We start from the raw sequence: 18,400 nt of genomic DNA on the forward strand, positions 1-18,400 counted from the left end.
TCGAAGGACAAAAGGTCGAAGGACAAAAGGTCGAAGGACAAAAGGTCGAAGGACAAAAGGTCGAAGGACAAAAGGTCGAAGGACAAAAGGTCGAAGGACAAAAGGTCGAAGGACAAAAGGTCGAAGGACAAAAGGTCGAAGGACAAAAGGTCGAAGGACAAAAGGTCGAAGGACAAAAGGTCGAAGGACAAAAGGTCGAAGGACAAAAGGTCGAAGGACAAAAGGTCGAAGGACAAAAGGTCGAAGGACAAAAGGTTGAAGGACAAAAGGTCGAAGGACAAAAGGTCCCTCAAATTTAAATTCAATCTTTTGTACATTCGTCCATTGGTGGCACATTCACTGGGGAAAGGATTTTGTTGGCTGCACCAACGAAGTTTTTGCCATTGTCGCTGTAGACGTCTGAACACAAAACCCGACGAGATGGGAAACGACGGAAAGCCTGGAGGAACTTGCTTATTAGGTCCATGACGTCCATGGTTCATCTCTTCGGTGAGGAGACTTGAGTTAGATTGGTCCCCAGAAATCAATACCAACGACAGAGAATGGTCTTGATGCGGTAACCCGCTGAGATGGAAGTTCTGCCATGAATTGCTCAACTGCCTTCGGTTTTGCTGTGAAACTGTGAGCGACGTATCCGTGAATGATACGACGAGTAATATTGCTACCACCCAGAATCCAAAATTGCTGCCGAACAGTGTTCATGTTGACAGCGAACGAGAAGTGTCGTGAACGGATGTGATCTTGGCAGAAGTAATTGATGGCTAGAATGATAGGGTTGTCCGGAACAAGCATCGGATTGAAACAGCGAATCCGTGAGTCCTAGTTCAGCGGTTCAAAGTTGGTTGGTTCGGGTTAACGTTGACGAAACGGTTCGCTTGGCCTTTTGGAAGTCGAAGATTATCGATGCAGTGATGCGTAACATATGCAGATAGTTGGAGAATCTACCTACGAATTCCTCGACGAATGTTGGTGAAGAAGAAGCGACTATAAGCGACGATTTTGTTGCTTCTTTGGCTGCCTCGATGTCAACACTTTCATCGCCTGGAACTGGTCATGATTCCTTTTCTGCTTGAAGATATGGAGAACCTTCCCATCACAGTCTAGACTTGATCAAGTCTGCAGCTGGAAGTCCTCTGTCTTCTGCTGTATTTTGGATACCCGGTTTCCGACGAAAGTTCACCAGGTTGATGGTGTAGCCTTGAGCTAGTTCAAAACGGTGGTTGAATCTACCCATAAGTAGGCTTTGGGTGTAATTCGTAGCGCTGTGGAGACCTGGAAGAGTGCAGTAGACAGAAGTGCACCACAAATTTCTAGGTGAGGAATGCTTTGCTGTTTTAGTGGAGACACCTTCGAGCGAGACGTTTATAGAGCGACCTTGACCTCACCTGACTCATTCGAGGATCTGATGCAAGCACACGATCCATATGCAGCAAAAGAGGCATCCAAGAAAAAGGGGAGCTCCACAGACATAGCATTCGGAAGTTCGATGAATCGATCAATGCGCAGATAATTTTGTGCAATATTCGACTCAGCGTTTCTTCATTTGCTTCGGTAGTTCCTCATCCCCACTCGTACTGCTTTCCGCTGTCATACTTCAATCTCCATAATGCCTGCATGCAAGTTTTGGCACTGACGACGACCGGGCCTATGCGCTTTGTTTCGTGACGACTGTTGGAGGCTCGACTGTTGCTTCAGGAACGATGTACTTCAACTGGTCAGAATAAGGCCCCCAGTGTAGACCCAGTGTCTTGGTGGACTAATCCTTGTCGAAATCCACCGATCGCTGTATGGCACGCTTGATTTCCGGAACTCCTTAAAGAACCTTAGGGCAATTTCTTGGTCACTTTCGTAGCTGAATTCCTGCTGTGTTGAATATGGCATCCATTTTTTCCCGCAGCTCAATTGCTTCGGCAGTTATCGACATAAAAATCCTCACAGGTTGCCGTTGCTGCGAGGGGGTAGTTCTCCTTCTCATCCTGCACTAGCTTCTTTAGAACTAGTAGCTAGAAACAGAGCTGAAGCGGTGCCGTATGTTAGGTCTTCAGCTTGTAGATGCGAATTGGTTCGGATAGTGAGGGACCCAAGACGAACCCAAGAGAAGTAGATCGGAAACCTACTTGAACAATTGGACCCACTAGCATAGCATCGTTCAGGGAAATTCCGGTGGAGCTCTTGCACCTTGGTTGCACTGCTCTCCTCGCGAATCACTGGATGATTCGGAAGGAAGTATGCAGGCCCTGACACTACATCTGATTCAAATCTTCGTACTAGTGCATACATTTCCGAGATTTGGAGGCTTATTTTGGATCGTGTCCAAAGCGGCCCTCGATCAACCGGAAACGGAGAAGTGCAGTACGTCGATTATCCCCTAACGGTACTCGAACCATTTACCGTCCATCATCAAAGCGAACATTTCTCGCAGTAGGTTTCCGATGGAAAATAAACGATCGCTGAATCGTCATCGATAATTTACTAACCAAGGAAGTGAATCGCCCAATGAAATTCAACCTGCAACATTGAAGAGGTCGAAGAACACCTCGGCTCCTAGCACAACAACTAGCCTAGATAATTCTGGAGGGGGCCTGACCTACGCCAATGGAGTTGTTTCAGTTTCTCCAGATGATCCTTAAGCTTTGGTTTTGAAGCTCTGCAGACTCAATAACATCTTTTACGATGTCCTGATTTATTACACGAATCGGTAGAACTTTATCATAACATCATGTGATCTATGATGGGCTCTCTGAATGATTCTTTAGTTGCTGTCATGATCATCCAAGTTTTGAACATCCGGATTTATTTGACAAATTGTCATGTTCAAAATTAGTTGCAAAGTGCTGTTACCGGCGGGTAACATAGTATTGTTTAAAATATTGATGTGGGGAGTAGGGCCAATAAATTGTAGTGAAATAACGGCCGATTAAAGAGTTGGTCGATCGGTTTCAAAATGTGTGGATCTTGTGAAAGGGTTGTATTAGAAGCTAGGAGTGAAGGCTGCCTACGATCGGGGGCGGATGGAAAGAAACGCAACACCACGGTCGATGAGAAGAGGTAAGAGAGAGCCCGACGGTTAGTGGATTTAGGTAGTAAGTCGTGAGCCCTCGTAGAAGCTACAAGGAAAGTTTGTTGCGTGTGGTGTGAAATTTTAGTCACCCTCGCCATCGGTCCAAGCCACGCGGTGTGAGAACGCTTGGTTTTCTGGACCGCTAGGAGACCTGACCATCACCCGTTCCCCGGCCAAGTCATCACGGGGTCCTGAGTATCGGACCGCTTGTTATTGAGTCCGACGACTTTCGACGCCGTACTGCCGCTCCAGGTTAAATCGATACTCGGTAGTTCGAACCAAAATCTACCAAACCCGTCAACAAACAGGAGAGGCTTTTCAACAATATTATCTCTAAATTAACAGGCTTTTCCAAGCTATGAGTTATCCCATGGCGGATGCCGAAAAGGTCGAGGTCCTCAAAACCAATTTACGTTACGATGTTCTTAAGGCTTTGGTGGGGAAAAGAGTTACCACACTCAAAGACTTATTGGCTATTGGTAGTGATTTAGACGCCACTGATTTTTCAGCCTTTTCGAAGATGTTTGACTCGAACTCGAAATCGAACAAACGGGAGAACTGTGCGATCAACTCCGGCAGCGGAACGTATTCGGCTACTCGGACATTTTCGAATCGGATTCGCCAAACTGGTTCCGCTGGTAACGAAAATCCTCCTAAAGGATATGAGTCAGTGCTCAATAATTCCAAGCCTAATGCCAAGCAAGCTTCGAGTCCCAAGGCGAATCCTTCAGATAAGGAGAGAAAGCTTGACAGTCGTTTTAAAGAACAGAAGCCAGGGACCAGTAAACCGAGTTCACTACTCAAGTTGGTTTCAAATTATCGTCCTCCAGCTGAAGGCGAATGTTTCAACTGCGGGGACCATCACGAGCTGTCAGATTGCCCGATTCCCCGTAGGGTTTTTTGCAACCAACAACTGTCCATTCTGTTTGAAAACTCGCTGGGGAATCCCTAAAGCCACATGAACTTCCACCAGCGCAAGAGGAGAGCTCTTTTGCTTCTTGGTTTCCTGATCTGTATCAGTTTATTAACTTAGATCAGAAGATGAAGATGAAAGAGAAATTTTCCCTCCAATTCACAAAATCACCTTAGATAGCCCGACCTCACGTTACTCTTAAAATTTTTGACATTCCGGTAGATGCGCTTCTCGATTGCGGCAGAAATTTATCTTTCATTAACTTCTCTATATTTCATAAGCTAAGGGAGGTCCGTCTTAGAAAACCTGCTCAGGCGGTGGAACTGCGAACGGCCGACGGTTCTCGTCTGGAAGTCCTTGGGGAAAATTCATATCCCTTATACTCGAGTCTTGCCAACCTTGGTCGCACCCAATTTAACCAAAGATTGTGTTTGCGGCATGGATTTCTGGAGGATATTTGGAATCTATCCGGCCATCGCTTCGGCTTCAGGGATAGCTACAGCAGCAAAGCCCAATCGGAAGAGCCTTCAACCTAGATTGACCGAATCCCAATGTGAGAGGTTAGAAGAAGTTAAACGAAGTTTTAAGGTAGTCGGCTCTGACACGCTTGAGACCACTTCGATTTATGAGCATAATATCGTACTTAAAGAGGAGTTTAAGGTCAAGCAAACCGATTATCCATATCCTATTGGGATATGACCATGGGATCATCGAGGAGTCCAATTCGGATTGGTCCTTAAACATAGTTCCAATCCGAAAATCTACCGGAGCCATCCGACTTTGTCTCGATGCGCGCAAACTCAATGAAAGAACCGTACGTGACGCCTATCCCCTTCCCCACCCTGGACGCATTTTAGGTCACTTACCTCGAGCAAACTTTTTGTCGACCATCGACCTTACAGAGGCCTTCCTGCAGATCCCTCTGGCTTGGGGATCCCGAAAATATTGCTCGTTCAGTGTCCAAGGGAAGGGGATGTTCCAGTTCACCCGCCTTCCATTCGGTTTAGTCAACAGTCCGGTGACACTGTTCCGAATGATGAACCGAGTGTTAGGACATGGTGCACTGGAACCATTTGTTTTCGTGTACTTCGACGACATCGTCATAGTATCGGAGACATTCTAGGATAACGTACGGCTTCTGGAATAGGTTGCGAGACGCCTGCGAATTGTTGTTACATATTCTTGAAAGTCCAAAATTCAGGCATTTGGCCTCATGAATAAGCTTATATCCATGTTCTGCATAGAATCTAGAGTACTTAAACAGCAATTAATTGGATCAAACATGTATGTTTCCAGCAAATGAAGCATTTCCGTACCAAGGTCGACAAGAATGCGCAAACCTTCACATCAAAGCCGTTTTCATCTGCAAAATAAAATAACCTCAAAACCAATTTGAGGCGAATTCAAGCTTTAAGCAAAAATCTCTCCCCTTTAGCAGTTTGCCAATACAAAACCGCAAAAAGCATCAGAAAAAATTGTTTACTCTTCTTAGTGCTGCCTCCTTGGCTGAAAACCAAAGAATTCCAAAACCAACAACAGCAAATGCCAGTTGAAGAGGACAATATAATAATCCTATTGAGTTTTATTACCACACCGTAAAAGCTGAGACGACGAGATTTTCCTCCCCGTAAAGGATCCCTCGTGTCGAGTTGGAGCCTATTTTTCACAATTTCCAAGACGCAATTCAGCTCAATCCAAATGTCGATCCCAGACGATTCTTCCAGAATTTTTCCACCAACTGAAAACCGCTTTTCCCAGCTCCCATTTGCGGGAAAGTAACAGCGCTTACTCGCTCAAGTATGTGAGAAACAACCACAAACAAACTGGAGCGTGCAGAAGCGCGCCAGAATCGGAACACCGGGCAGTTCATTAATAACCGGCAACTTCTCTGCATTCCGCCACCATCACCACCACCACCACCACCGTCAACTCTCGAGCGAAATTGAATTAAAACGATTCGTCGACAAACCGCAGAGGTATTTCAAGGCATTTTTTCTCAACTTGGCTTTCATATTTTTTGCGCTTTGCTAACGATGAAAAATTTCTGAGCAATCCACCTAACGCTACTGAATACTCAGTAGTTGAAGCAGTGACACACAAACACCCAATCAGGAATTTTCTCGGCACTTCGAGCCTTTTGACTTGAAATTGGTTCTTATAGTGAAATCTAAGTCTTTCCGTGCAACTATGGGAAAGGCAAAACCATCATCAGCCAGATTAAATATCGATTTGAAGGGAAGCTTTCCTGGTTGGAACATTCTTCTGAACTGAGTTGGATCTTGTCTCAACCAGGAAGGAATCCAATTGAAGTATGATTTTCTTTTCAAGCCTCCTCCTCCTTGGATAACACTTTAATCATCTAGAGAACTATTGAATGCAGCAGATTAATTGTAACAGTTCAATTCGGGATATCGAAGACGAGGAATCTGAGGTGAGAAGATTTCAATAATCCGCTTACATTCCTTCGATTGGATTGACTGTGGTGTCTATAAAAGCCTCCATCAAACAACCGATACCGGTAGTCTATTACGGTATTTGCCCAAGAAAATGGTTCTACATTAACTCCCACTTCGAACTGGGACCTCGATTCGATAGTCAATATGTTTGATGTGCTCTATTCACATCAGCCAACTCGTATGCAAATTTGACTTGATTAAAAGCGTTCTGTCAAGACTTTGAGACGTGTCTCACGCATCGCTGCTCCTTCGCAGAGTTAGTAGAACTTTGACCTCCCCTGACGCCCACGTTTCCGTTTCAGTGGCGATGAATTTTCAAAATTTGGCAAACCCCTTCCCGTCGAGATTATGGCAAGCAGCAGTAATATCGGTTTCGGGCCATTTTCAACCGTTGTTGGCTTCACAGCGAATCAATAACTTACACTCCATTTGCTCGCATTCTGTTTACTCAACAGCGAGGTTGTGGTTATTTCCTTGAAGGTGGATGAAGTAAAGATGAGGCAGGTCCTTAACAGTCTCACGTAGTGGTTAATCAACTTTTGATGGGCTCTCTTTAGGAGTTTCTGTAAGGGTGCTTTGAACTATCCCTGGAAATTCCTCAGGATTTACCTTAGTTCGATGGAGTTGTTTGAACAGTAGGTTTTAGGAAAATCTTCAGAAGATTTGAAAGGATGCATAGTAGGAATTTTTGAAGTCAAAGGGATTGAAATTGTGTGTTTCCTATATTAGCGGCAGTCTTAGTTATAGACTTTCTATCCTTTTGGCTTCGGAAATTCCCACTATGCATCCTTTCAAACCTTCTGGAGATGTTCTGGAAACCTGCACTTAGACTACGACTAAGCCTCATTTTGCCCCATTTTACTCTTTCCTATAGAAAATGTCAATCTATCAGATATTCTTCGAGCTGCCGCTAATACCCCCACCAGAAATATATATTTTCTATGAGGATAAAATGAATGGAATCGATTGCGTGTGGCTGAATGTCACTATGTCTAGAATAGAGCTGGAATTAGGGCGTAACAGCTTTGGTCTTGAATGACTTCTATCGACAATTTCTAGGAACTTAAGGCACGCCCATGCAAACCAACATAACCGTCGGGAAGGGGAAGTCTTCCTTTCTAGAAATCATTGAAATAAGCCATTTTTTACAAAAACTGTTACGCCCTAATTCCAGCTCTATCTAGATGAAGACTTGAGAAATGTGACGTGTAGCATATAAACGTAATTTTTTTTAATTAAATTCGTGCTTTAGTCTTCTCATAAGTTCTCATAAAATGTCTGAAGCTTGCTGATTTTCCTTAAAGTTCTAAGAATTTTCCTGAAGTTTCTGATCTTTTCTGAAATTCTTAGAATTTTCGTGAAAGTCTATCTTGTCTAAACTTCTCAGAATTTTACTGAAGTTCACTGATGGTCTGATCTGAGATCTTTGGATTTTTCCAAAAGTTTGCTGATCTTCTCTAAAATTCTTAAGATGTTCTTGAACATTTCTAAAGTTTCTGCTAGAAATATTCTGATTACCGCTGATTTAACTGAAGTTATTAGAATTTTCCTGATGTTTTAGATCTTTTCTGAAGATATTAGTATTTTCGTGAAATTCGCTGAACTTCTCTTAAGCTCTCAAAATGTTCCTGATGAACGCTGATTTTCTCTGAAGTTCTTATAATTTTTGTATCTTCTTTAAAAATCTCAGAATTTTCCTGATTTTCTTTGAAGTTATCGAAATATTATTGAAGCTTTCTGATCATCTTTGAAGTTTTGATAATTTGTCTGATGGTTGTATTTATTTTCTGAAGTTCTTAGAACTTTCGTGAAGTTTTTTATCTTATCTGAAGTTCGTGAAATTTGGTGATCTCCTCTTAGTTATCAGAATATTGCTGAAGTTTTCTGATCTTCTCTGAAGTTCGCAGAATTTCCCTGAAGCTTAATGATCTTCTCTGAAGTTCGATGAATTCTGTTGAAGTTTTCTGATCTTCTCTAAAGATCTTAGAATTTTCTGATGTTTGCTGATCTTCTCTGAAATTATCTAAATTTTCGTGAAGTTTGTTGGTCTTCACTGAAGTTCATAGAATTTTTGTGAAATTTACTGATCTTCTCTGAAATTCTTAGAGTTTTCCTGAACTTCGCAGATCATTTCTAAAGTTCTCCGCCAAGAAATATTCAGAAAATCTGTGAAACCTTATGAAATAGGTCAGAAACTCTTCTGGGCAGACTCGTGAAAGCTACAGAAGCCTTTGAAGATCCCGCATTTGCCCTAGAAATGTTTAAACTATGCATTATCTTCTTAGAAGTTCTGTAGTTTGACCTTTTATATCGATTAAATTACCAATAGGGATCTTTGAACTTAATATTTTGAACTCTTTTGTGTAGCTATATTAAGATCGGCACAAGTTTCCTTAATGTTTTTTGTATAGAACTTAAAAGCTGCGTGATCATTCTTTGACAGCACTTAGTAATGAATCAGCCCACGGCTGAAAATCACTTTAGCAAAGTTTGAATAAATTAAGATTCTTGAAGTGGCCTCATGGAGTTTTTCGGACAAGCTTACTGATTGATTGATTTCCATTGAAAGTCTCTGGACTTGCTTGCCCCAAAAAATCCTGTAGAACTGATTCTTAAAGCCCTCTGGACGCTTCACGTTCTTCATCCAAGACTTCAAATTGGTGATCTCTGAGCTAGTCTTTGAAGACCAATCAGAAACCAGAAATCAGAAACCAGAAATCAGAAATCAGAAATCAGAAATCAGAAATCAGAAATCAGAAATAGAAATCAGAAATCAGAAATCAGAAATCAGAAATCAGAAATCAGAAATCAGAAATCAGAAATCAGAAATCAGAAATCAGAAATCAGAAATCAGAAATCAGAAATCAGAAATCAGAAATCAGAAATCAGAAATCAGAAATCAGAAATCAGAAATCAGAAATCAGAAATCAGAAATCAGAAATCAGAAATCAGAAATCAGAAATCAGAAATCAGAAATCAGAAATCAGAAATCAGAAATCAGAAATCAGAAATCAGAAATCAGAAATCAGAAATCAGAAATCAGAAATCAGAAATCAGAAATCAGAAATCAGAAATCAGAAATCAGAAATCAGAAATCAGAAATCAGAAATCAGAAATCAGAAATCAGAAATCAGAAATCAGAAATCAGAAATCAGAAATCAGAAATCAGAAATCAGAAATCAGAAATCAGAAATCAGAAATCAAAAATCAGAAATCAGAAATCAGAAATCAGAAATCAGAAATCAGAAATCAGAAATCAGAAATCAGAAATCAGAAATCAGAAATCAGAAATCAGAAATCAGAAATCAGAAATCAGAAATCAGAAATCAGAAATCAAAAATCAGAAATCAGAAATCAGAAATCAGAAATCAGAAATCAGAAATCAGAAATCAGAAATCAGAAATCAGAAATCAGAAATCAGAAATCAGAAATCAGAAATCAGAAATCAGAAATCAGAAATCAAAAATCAGAAATCAGAAATCAGAAATCAGAAATCAGAAATCAGAAATCAGAAATCAGAAATCAGAAATCAGAAATCAGAAATCAGAAATCAGAAATCAGAAATCAGAAATCAGAAATCAGAAATCAGAAATCAGAAATCAGAAATCAGAAATCAGAAATCAGAAATCAGAAATCAAAAATCAGAAATCAGAAATCAGAAATCAGAAATCAGAAATCAGAAATCAGAAATCAGAAATCAGAAATCAGAAATCAGAAATCAGAAATCAGAAATCAGAAATCAGAAATCAGAAATCAGAAATCAGAAATCAGTTATCAGTTATCAGTTATCAGTTATCAGTTATCATTTATCAGTTATCAGTTATCAGTTATCAGTTATCAGTTATCAGTTATCAGTTATCAGTTATCAGTTATCAGTTATCAGTTATCAGTTATCAGTTATCAGTTATCAGTTATCAGTTATCAGTTATCAGTTATCAGTTATCAGTTATCAGTTATCAGTTATCAGTTATCAGTTATCAGTTATCAGTTATCAGTTATCAGTTATCAGTTATCAGTTATCAGCTATCAGTTATCAGTTATCAGTTATCAGAAATCTCAAATCTCAAATCTCAAATCTCAAATCAGATAGGGGAAATGTTGGCTTCGGCAATACCTTAACCTATTATCGTCAGGGGGTAAACAACGTCCTTTAGAGCTCAATTTTGGCATGTGGATGCATTGTGTTTCAGAGCTTCTATTGGCCAAATTTGAGTGCTCTAGGACATCCCCTGACGATAATAGGTTTAGGTATTGCCGATGTCAACATTTTCCCTATCAGAAATCAGTGTTGTATCAGAAATATAAAATAAAAAATATCTGAAAGATGATATATGAATTTCGAAACACCAAATACAAACTACGGAATACGAAATACGAGATTTGAAATTCTAAACACGAAATACGAGATACGAAATATGAAATTCAAAACACGAAATATGAAATACGAAAAACGAAATATGAAATACGAAATACGAAATATGACATACGAAAATGTGGTACGAAATATGAAATTCTAAACACGAAATATGAAATACGAAATACGAAATACGAAATACGAAATACGAAATACGAAATACGAAATAGGAAATAGGAAACATGAAATACGGAATACGAAATACGAAACACGAAATACGAAATACGAAATACGAAATACGAAATACGAAATACGAAATACGAAATACGAAATACGAAATACGAAATACGAAATACGAAATACGAAATACGAAATTCGAAATTCGAAATACGAAATACGAAATACGAAATATGAAATATGAAATGCGAAATACGAAATACAAAATACGAAACTCGAAAAACGAAATACGAAATACGAAATACGAAATACGAAATATGAAATACGAAATACGAAATACAAAATACGAAATACGAAATACGAAATACGAAATACGAAATACAAAATACGAAATACGAAATACGAAATACGAAATACGAAATACGAAATACGAAATTCGAAATTCGAAATTCGAAATACGAAATACGAAATACGAAATACGAAGCACGAAATACGAAATACGAAATACGAAATACGAAAAACGAATGAGAAATATGTAATGACAAAAAACGAATACGAAATAGGAAATATTAAATGCGACCTGAAAATTGATAAATGAGAAATAATAAATAATGAAATAAAAAAATTAATTATAAAAAAGAAATAAGAAATAAGAAATACGAAACAAGCAATCATTAATACGAAACACAAAAAAATACGAAATACGAAATACGAAATACGAAATAAAATAATGCATAAGAAATACGAAAAACGAAAAACGAAATCTTAAATATGCAATATGAAATACGAAATACGAAATGCGAAATGTGAAATACTAAATATAAAATACGAAATAAGAAATGCAAAATACTAAATACCTATGACATACGAAATAAAATAAAATTAAAAATGAATTTTATGAAATAAATTTTGAAATAAAATAGAAAATAAGATATTTCAAATTGCATTTTTTTTTTTATATCTCGGTTCTGCTTATCATTCACCTCAATACTAACATTGAGTCACATCACAAATTATTCAGACACAGCCGACATTTTCCCGGAACAATGAGTTTTATTTAACCCTGAATGTCATCCCTACCTCTGAATTCGAGCTCTATAAAAAGAAAAAAGATTCTCTTTTCCAGCTTTTCTCCTCCACAAAAGAATGAAGCTTAGAAAGATCCTGCAACTCAGGACAGTGCAAACATTGCACTCACAAAGCTTGTGACGGTTACACATGTCGACACATTGACTACAGCTGACTGGTGTGTTCCGGCTTTCCGAATTCGGTGACACCATTCCAGTGGAAGACAAAAAAAAAAAGGACTACGATCCTGTGAGGTTCTGCGGTGGGAAGCATGCAGGCGCGAACTAGAAAGCAACCAACCTAGGAATAATGTGATCCTTGGTTCAGCTGGCACAGCTGCTCCGTGTCTTGTAATCGGATGTGGTTGCGTGATGGAGTACACTGTAACACAAATTTTTAATCAAAATGAAAATTTAATAATGGAACTTATCTTGGATTTAAAATCGATTTACAATTACGACAGCGACATCTAATTTTCAGTTGAACATTTCCCGACGAATATTTAACGCAAATTTGACATGCTGGGAAGTATCGTTTTGATCTGAATGCTGCGAACCTGTGCTCATTCTTGCTCCACCCCGGATGACATGGTTTCAATTTTCCTCCCACAATGTGTATGAGATAATGTTCCAACAAGAACAACGACGTCAACCAGACACGACTCCGGACAGGAGCGGGAGGAGCAAGCATTACTCGCTGACGGTTCCATTTTTTGTGATTTGTCAAACGGGCTTTTCGCGGTATTGTCTTGGTTGATGATGGTTTCTTTTTCCTTTTCGCTTTCATCAGACTATTTAGCGAAGCGGAGCGGACTAGGGAAGTGGGTCATTGCGCGCGCTTAAAGTAGACGGGTGGGTGGTTTTTCCGGAAAAGTAACAACGCCCTGAAGGATGCTGCAACCACCGACAAACAGACGTAGCTCTTTCTCCTGACTTGACGTGCACGCATTCAACGTTCAGTATAAGTATTAATAGTTTCGCGAGTCGGATCACTTTGACGATTCTATACATTTTATCGAACTCGTAAGCAAGATTGGTTAAGACCTGGCAAGCAATATTGTTTCCACGAATATCTCGTGAGATGTGGGTTAGTGGGTTCCGTGACGATATTTAATAGGACAATTTATTTGAATAGCGACGTCTGTTTGTCTGTGATGCAACTGTTGAAGACATTAGCCAATATTTTAAAGCTGGTGATTGGGCTTACGGAATTGCCAATCAATAATTCTTACTGACTGAATTTGCAGATTGCTGATTTTCAATTGATTAACTGAATTATTTATCAAAGAATTGAAATTGTTTTCGTTTTGTGAATGGACGATTACTTTCGATTCACTAAATTCTATCGTGTTTGATTGTTAATTCAATCAATCGACACAGCAGTTCATCAATTGTCCGTCCAATTCACACACCTACCTAGTAAGGAGGCTCGTGGGTCATTTGCAGACGACTTGACATTCGGATTTATCTAATGAATGTATTTTGACATTAACGAGACAAGAATAGAACCCCTGCCCTGGTAGGCAACCCACAATCTTCAAAAAAAGCTTATTTAATGCTAATTTTCTTTGAAGTCCCCATTTTGCCCAGACACTCTTCTCATTCGCCCACTCTTATTGTTGGTAGGAAAAGAAAACAAAAATCACAAGAAAAACAAATCTGTCATCTCCAATTTCCCACCCACCGGTGAACAGGCAAAGAACAATAATTTGGTCGCTCTTCTTCATGGTATTTCTTTCTTTCCGTTCTTTCCATTGTTTACAGACACACCATCCATAACGAAGGTCCGGCCGCTGATATCGCCCACCGGGTTGCAAATTACCGCCCGGGGTCGAGTCGTGTTCAATATCGTGCCGGTCAGCCAACCGTTGACGGAGGTGGTGACAGCAGCGACAACAACGACAGCCGGTTCCGGTGAACACCACCAGCTGCTGATGCCACCGTCGTACGTCAATCTCAAGAGCTACCTTTCGCCGGAGTACGTCAACTGCCTCGGGAAGAAGCCCAACTTTTCCGAATCGGACGTTGAGAAGGTAAGTCATTGGCGGGGATCTGGGAGGTGTGTTATGTTGGGATTGGTGTAGGTTTTATGATCATTTACAAACTGTTGACGAAGGGATGTGGGCTTGACCCATTTTCTGTTTTGTTTTGATACTTTTAACCCATTATGTTCCAAAGAAAAGAACTCATGACGAGCCCCCTCCCGTCGAGGAAAAAATAATGGCTTGAAACTAGGCCGGTAATGGCGGTTACTCATGGTTACTCCATGAGTAACCAGCTCCGAAAGCTGATTTTCTCCAATCAATACTTAGGGGGCTTAGAAATGTCGATCATGTGGAAGTAAGAGTATTATCCACTTATATGAATAAAATTGCTATCAATTCCTAAATAGCAGTCAGATATGAAGTTCGGGCTTTCTTCTGGTGATTCCTTGAAGCGTCCAACAATGGCAGTCAAGATGGCCGCTATTCCCTATCACATCAAGGTTTCTAGAGTACAAATCTTAGACGCTGTTTTGGAATCACCCATGAAATTGGAGCTCCTTGTGAACTGCACTGCAGTAAAAGGGAGGTTCCAGTTTCATTGTCGGATGTTTTGTGAGAGCTGATATTTGTGCGTTACGTAATATTTTAACGGGACCCAAGCCAGAAATCTATAAGGCTGATTACTGGTACCTTCGGAAAAAGTACTGTGACATCAAATGAAACCATGACTTCATCTTCCCGAATCTCTCCTGATGCCTGAAGCTGACTTGCGAATTCCTGTGTGCTGTTAACTGAGCGAGTGGAAAAGGGTTTAGGCATATTTTGAAATTCCTTTACTAGCCATTTGGCAAGCTTATGAGTGGGGGATCCTTCCGCCGAGATAATCTCCCTCATTTCGTTTCCTGGTTTGTGAATCTTTGGTAAACCATTGATCCTAGGTAGAATAGGGTTTGAAACTTTCAATTGATTCGTAGTGTTGCCAATAAACGCCTTGCACTTTTTCTAAAACGTTGAATATGTTTAACTATAGATGGGAGGGGGTCAATCCTCAACTGTCTGTATGGGCCATTAGTATTTTTTTCCGTCATCCGATTGTCATAGTCCTCTTTGTCCAAAATCACTAATTCATTACCTTTGTCCGCTTTTGTATAGAATACCGGATTTGTTTTTTGTTCTTTGAGAATTCGAATTTCCTCTTTTTCGGTTTTGCTAAGTGAATGTCCCTTTCCGTTTTGTATTGTCTCTGAAATAATATTCCTGGCAGTCTCGTGTAATTGAATAGGAAGTGTGTGAGTGATTGCAGTCTCCACGTCAACGATGGTCTCTTCCACGTCAGCTTTTGAGGAGATCGCATATCCTAATCCCTTGTTGAGAAGTGTCAATTGTTCTTCTGAGAACTGCTGCGTCGAGCGATTTACCACAAAAACTTCGACGGATTGAACCACAGCTGTGTTAACTGAACTGTGTGATTTCTGGTCTCTCTGTTCTGTTGTGTAATTCAAATAGTATTGTAGTGACCTCAGTTTGTTGTTATGTAACCTTCTTTTCCTTTTTCCTCGCAGTCCTCCAATACTTTTACTAGGTTCTACTCATATCCACCAAAATTGAGTAAATTAAGTTGGGACTGACAAGATGACGAATGAACACCTGAGCCGAATGTTAATTTGTTATCTTGTCAGTTACAATCTTTGCTCAATATTGGGTAGCCCTAATTCTAATGGAAATGAGTAGATCTTACTGAATTTTGGGTGTTTAGAAACAACGAGATTAACCCAAATTTGATTCTCCTTTACTCATCGCAAAAAGGGCTGAAGTAAATTTGCGTCATGATTTCCAGCTTTTTCACGCTTTTTCAAGGAAATAATTCCAGAATATGATACCAGTAGCGATTGGATTTTCTCGGTCTATCAGTACTACTACTAAACTGAGTAAATTTTTTGTAAATTTTTCGTAAATTTTTCTCATTTTCAAGCAGTTTATTGAGGTTTTAAAACATGGGGATAATTTACTCATCGCTGAGGTCCTGCACTTTTTGTGATTAAGAATAAACTAAACTATAATTTGGGTTGATCTCAACAACCGTGCACAAATTTAAAGGGACCACATCCATACATTGGGATACATTGTAAACATGAAAACTCTTGGCTCAGTTCACGTAGAGCACCCGAATAAATCGGACGTTCTGCTAAGTTTCTCTGAGTCTAGAAGTGTTTGCGTTGTCGGTATTTGGAAAATAGGACTTCGCCACCCGGATCAAGTGGTTTATCCTAAAGCTCCGCCACCCGACAAAACGGTTACTGTAAGTGTGACAAAACCGCGAGTGTAGCCACGGAATCACATTTCAGTTAGCGGGTCGAAGCGAGCGTGATACCAGGGTATCAGGAAAAATAGTAGTTGTTTCATTACTACCGATAACCTTGCGACTCCATCGGATTTGAAAATTCAAACGCGAATAGTGTGCAAGTGCGCGAGTGTTTCTATCGCCTAGCATCAGCAACGTTGCTTAAAGTGAAATAACTATAACTCGGTGACGAACCCAATAGTAAAGAAATATTGTGATAGTTGGTGATAGTTGAGCATAACAGCATCGGCTAAGTTCTTAGGCTAGTTATCCTTTTCCCCCTCTCCCTCTCCCACCGCACCTGGGGTAGACAGCAGGTGACTGCTGTCGCTTTCTGCGTTTTTTTTTTTTCAATAACGATCGGATAAGCTGACCTATGTTTGATGTGACTTGAGCTCGCTCGAGAACCATATGGCCTCTATGAGTGGAGGCGACCCTGGAGGGGCATCTGGTAGAGGCCTCCCCGGATATTTAGATCCAAGAAATGAATTTGGATGATGGGGGCAAGCTACCAATTGAACCCTTCATCATCGGAAAGAGTTTGGAAGACCATGCGGGAAAAATTGAGAGCGCAAAAAGCGAAGCCAAAAGTACCCGTTATGTGTTGAAAACCAGAAATGCAGCGCAGGTGGAAAAACTGCTCGGGATGACTCAACTTCTGAACGGAACAGAAGTATTAATACAACTACACCCAACGCTAAATACAAGTCGATGTGTAATTTCTTCCTTCGATCTGCTAGAAAAAAGTGAAGAGGACATCGAACTGGGACTGCAAAAACAAGGAGTAATAAAAGCGAGAAGAATAATGAAAAGCAATAAGGAAAATACCCCTGCCATCATTCTGACTTTCAATCGATCCATCTGCCCCGAGGCTGTTAAAGTCGGAGTGCTGCGAGTAAAAACACGTCCTTATTACTCGAACCCATTTCAGTGCTACGAATATGGCCACCCTCGCCATAGCTGCCCCAATCCCAAGCGATGTTACAATTGCTCTAAAGAACACGAGGAAAGAGCAGATTGCCTGGAAGAACCTTTTTGCAGGAATTGCAACGGTAGTCACCGACCTAGTAGTCGTCAGTGTGAAATATACAAAGTGGAAGTTGCAGTGATCCGTACAAAAATGGATCTTAATTTAACGTACCCTGATGCAAGAAAACGGGTTGCAGCCGGAAACGGAAGTTACACACAAGTAACTGCGCAACCTCGACTTGATCACGCCAGATTAAATGCACTGGCAAATCAAATGAAGGAAAAGCAAGCAGACATATCAAAACTGGAGAAAGAATTACAACAAAAACAAACGCAGGAAGACCAACTCAACATTATCATCGAACAAAACAAGCAAAAGGACGATAGGATCAGCGAACTTCTGGAAATAATCCGAGATAGAGACACGAGAACAGCACAGCACAAGAACATGCGGAAATTCATCGAAAGCGCGCAAAACAGAGTACGAACGGAGTCACAAACCAGTGAACCAGAACCACAAGGAAGCAAGAAAAAACAAAACGAGGAACGAACCAGTCCTACACTCAACAGCAACAACCTTCAGGCATGTCACAACCGTCGAAGAAAGCATCAAACTACACGAGAAGCCCGATAAAAATGAGACACACAACTAGTCAATCATCGATGGAAACGGTGGATATATCCGACTCCAACACGAGACAAGAATATTTCAAATCACCTAATCCACCACCTGATGGACCATCACAACCACAATAATCCCATGTCACAGCCCAACATCAGCACCTACACCGATAATCACCATAACATCAAAAATCCCCGGTTTGAGGAGTGGGAAAGTGTAGTACCACCGTCACTTCCAAGGGAAGCGCAGCAGGAGGGTACATCTATCCGGGACGTCTTACCCCAACCCGTTGATAGTGACCCCTTCTCTGCGGCCGGCCGACGTACGCTGCAATACAGATCACAACCTAAATTATCTAATCTAGATCGTTTTCCTTCCATGTTCCTCACAACACCAAATGAACCTACGCAATCCTCTAACAACCCAAATCCTAACACTAGTAAACAACAGTCAAC

General features: G+C 40.4%; 1 protein-coding gene across 1 annotated transcript in view; it reads left to right on the top strand.

The window, feature by feature from the left end:
• Positions 1-18,400, top strand: part of LOC135711497 (uncharacterized) — a 200,088-nt gene that overhangs the window by 86,161 nt on the left and 95,527 nt on the right. Inside the window, exon 3 of the mRNA XM_065234352.1 lies at positions 13,793-14,061. Coding sequence (XP_065090424.1) covers positions 13,793-14,061 — 269 coding nt within the window. The remainder of the gene's footprint in view (positions 1-13,792; positions 14,062-18,400) is intronic.

Source organism: Ochlerotatus camptorhynchus, unplaced genomic scaffold (genome assembly GCF_037179485.1).
Source record: "Ochlerotatus camptorhynchus isolate MF236.1 unplaced genomic scaffold, CSIRO-AGI_Acam_v1.1 ptg000433l, whole genome shotgun sequence".
Taxonomy (NCBI): domain Eukaryota; kingdom Metazoa; phylum Arthropoda; class Insecta; order Diptera; family Culicidae; genus Ochlerotatus; species Ochlerotatus camptorhynchus.